The sequence below is a fragment of the Rattus rattus genome, chromosome X (genome assembly GCF_011064425.1).
Source record: "Rattus rattus isolate New Zealand chromosome X, Rrattus_CSIRO_v1, whole genome shotgun sequence".
NCBI classification, from domain to species: domain Eukaryota; kingdom Metazoa; phylum Chordata; class Mammalia; order Rodentia; family Muridae; genus Rattus; species Rattus rattus.
The window spans coordinates 119,909,418-119,911,835 of record NC_046172.1 but is presented as its reverse complement, the minus strand read 5'-3'; the positions used below and the strand labels follow the sequence as shown (position 1 = coordinate 119,911,835).

At 47.1% G+C, this 2,418-nt stretch overlaps 1 protein-coding gene across 1 annotated transcript; it reads left to right on the top strand.

Annotated features, from left to right (window-relative positions):
* The first annotated feature begins 1,050 nt into the window (after positions 1 to 1,050).
* On the top strand, positions 1,051 to 1,464 carry LOC116888184 (high mobility group protein B4-like). Its single transcript, XM_032889500.1, has one exon. The coding sequence runs from the start codon at positions 1,051 to 1,053 to the stop codon at positions 1,462 to 1,464; it is 414 nt and encodes a 137-aa protein (XP_032745391.1).
* Positions 1,465 to 2,418: the final 954 nt, after the last annotated feature.

Sequence of the window (2,418 nt, the reverse complement as noted above, 5' to 3'; positions counted from 1 at the left end):
CACAAGTAGTGTCAGCACATATGGGCCAAGGTGTATGTGTGTGCATGTGCGTGTGTGCTGAAAACTACCCATAGTGTTCCTTCTGCCTTCCAAATCTCCCTGCTCAGTGCATTTGTTCATGGACCACTCTCATGGGGGTTAGAGATAGAGCTCAATGGTAGGGTCCTTGCCTAGCATGTGTAGGGCCTAGTGTTCACTCCCCAGTACTTCAAATTTACACAACAAACACACAAATCTCTCTAATAAAAAAACCACACAGGAAAGGGTAGATCGTACAGGAAAACACATGGGAAATATATACATTCAGCCTAGCCATTTACAATACATTAATGAGCCAGCACAGGGGGCCATGATTTTTGATCATTACATGCTTCATTTTTTGTCCCCAATCCCCTCCCAGAGTTTCTTCCTCCCCCTCCCTTCATCTGAAAAGGGCATCTATACCCCCAGGCATCCCCCTTCCCTGTGGTATCTAGTCTCCACAGGATTTGGTATATCACCTCCCACTGAGACCAGTGAGGGCCAGATTCCCAGGGCCTGTAGCAACTCTAATAAGGTTCCCATAAGCCTTTATCATTCCTTAGAGGCAAAAGAGAAAGTCCCTGGAGAAACCAACCACTAAGAGGGCCTATCTGGGGGCTGGAGAGTTGGCTCAGTGCTTAAGAGACTGCTCTTCTGGAGGTCCTGCGTTCAAATCTCAGCCACCACATGCTGGCTCACAACCATCTGTAATAAGATCTGATGCCCTCTTCTGGTGTGTCTGAAGATAGCTACAGAGTTCTTATATATAATAAATAAATCCTTTAAAAAAAAAAAAAAGAGGGCCTACCTGTAAATGACTGAGCTTGGCTGCCATTGGTCAGCTCAGGGATGACGTCACATTTCCCCTTCTTTGACCCAACAATGCCCAGCAGCACTGAAAAGGCTGGGCCCTGGCTCAGGCACACACAGCGGGAACATTTCAGCCCATGGAGGATACTATCTAGCTTGCTCCTGTAGACCAATCACTGCTATCCAATCAGCAGGATCAGAATTCATGTTTTTATAAACATGGGAAAAGTAAGCAACGTAAGACCGAAAGTGAACGTCTCTCCATATGTCCATTTTATGATGGACTTAAGAAGTCAAATGAGGGAGCAACAGCCAAACACCTATTATGACTTTACGGAATTTTCTAGACAGTGTTCTGAAAAATGGAAGACCATCTCGAAGAAGGAAAAAAAGAAGTATGAAGCCCTGGCCAAGCGCGACAAAGATCGGTACCAGCGTGAAATGAGAAACTACACCGGCCCGAGAAGGAGAGAAGAAGGAGGATGTGAATGCATCTGGAAGCCCCCATCCTCGCGTTCCCTGCTCTTCTCCCAGGACCATTTTGACGAGATAAAGAAAACAACGAACTGGACTGTGGGCGCAAGTGGCAAAGGCTGCAGGGAGAATGTGGGCCAGGTGTTCGGAAGAGGATAAAATCCCCTACGAGGAGAGGGCTGCGGTTCTGAGGGCCAAGTACCTTGAAGAACGGGAGGCCTACTACCGCCAATGCCAGCGCAGGAACTAAAACTTCAAGGGATGGGGCAAACCCAATCTGAAACAATAAACCTCATTCAACTGGCTTTCTGGCTCTGGTGTTTAGTATTTTCTGATTGTCCTTGGATGCTATGCTGTGGTAGTGAGTGGTTTGATTCAGGTCTAGCCTTGGGAAGGTTGGCTCTCAGGGAGGCAGCTCTAAGATAGGGAACTGACTGCAGGACCCAAATGGCCTACATTGACATGGGTGGGCAAGCACATGTGAAAAGCCATTTGTGTACGGGGAGTCAGCTCTATAGCTGCCTTTGGGACCAAAAAGTATAGTGATCGGATCAGTGATTTCTTAATACAAATCCTAGCTTTTGTTGCTGCTTGCCATCTCATGAGAATGGGGCCAAAAAGACAGCGAATTGTGCTGTCTGTACATGCAAGCATTTTGATTTTTGATTACAACTCTGGGTTTGGAATCAAGTTGTTTGGATTTCGACACATCAGGTCCATGTGACAGGATAGGTTCCATGTGGGGCCTCCAGTCTCTTGAGGGTTAGGTGCATATTCTCTGACTAAACCCAGACCCGGGCTGTCCTCTGCTGTCTATGTGTTGGGGGGCTCATCTCAGCTGGTGTATGCTGCCTGGTTGGTGGTCCAGTGTAACTGAGAGATCTTGGGGATCCAGGTTGATTGAGACTGCTGGTCCTCAGCTTCCTCCAGCTTTTCCCTAATTCAACCACAGGGGTCAACATTGGTTGGGTGTAAAAACCTGCATCTGACTCTTTCAGCAGCTGCTTTTTGGGCCTTTTGGAAAGCAGTCTTGGTAGCTCACTGTTTGTAAACATGAGTTTTGCAGACAAATGGATGGAACTAGAAAATACCATCCTAGTGAGGTAACTCAGA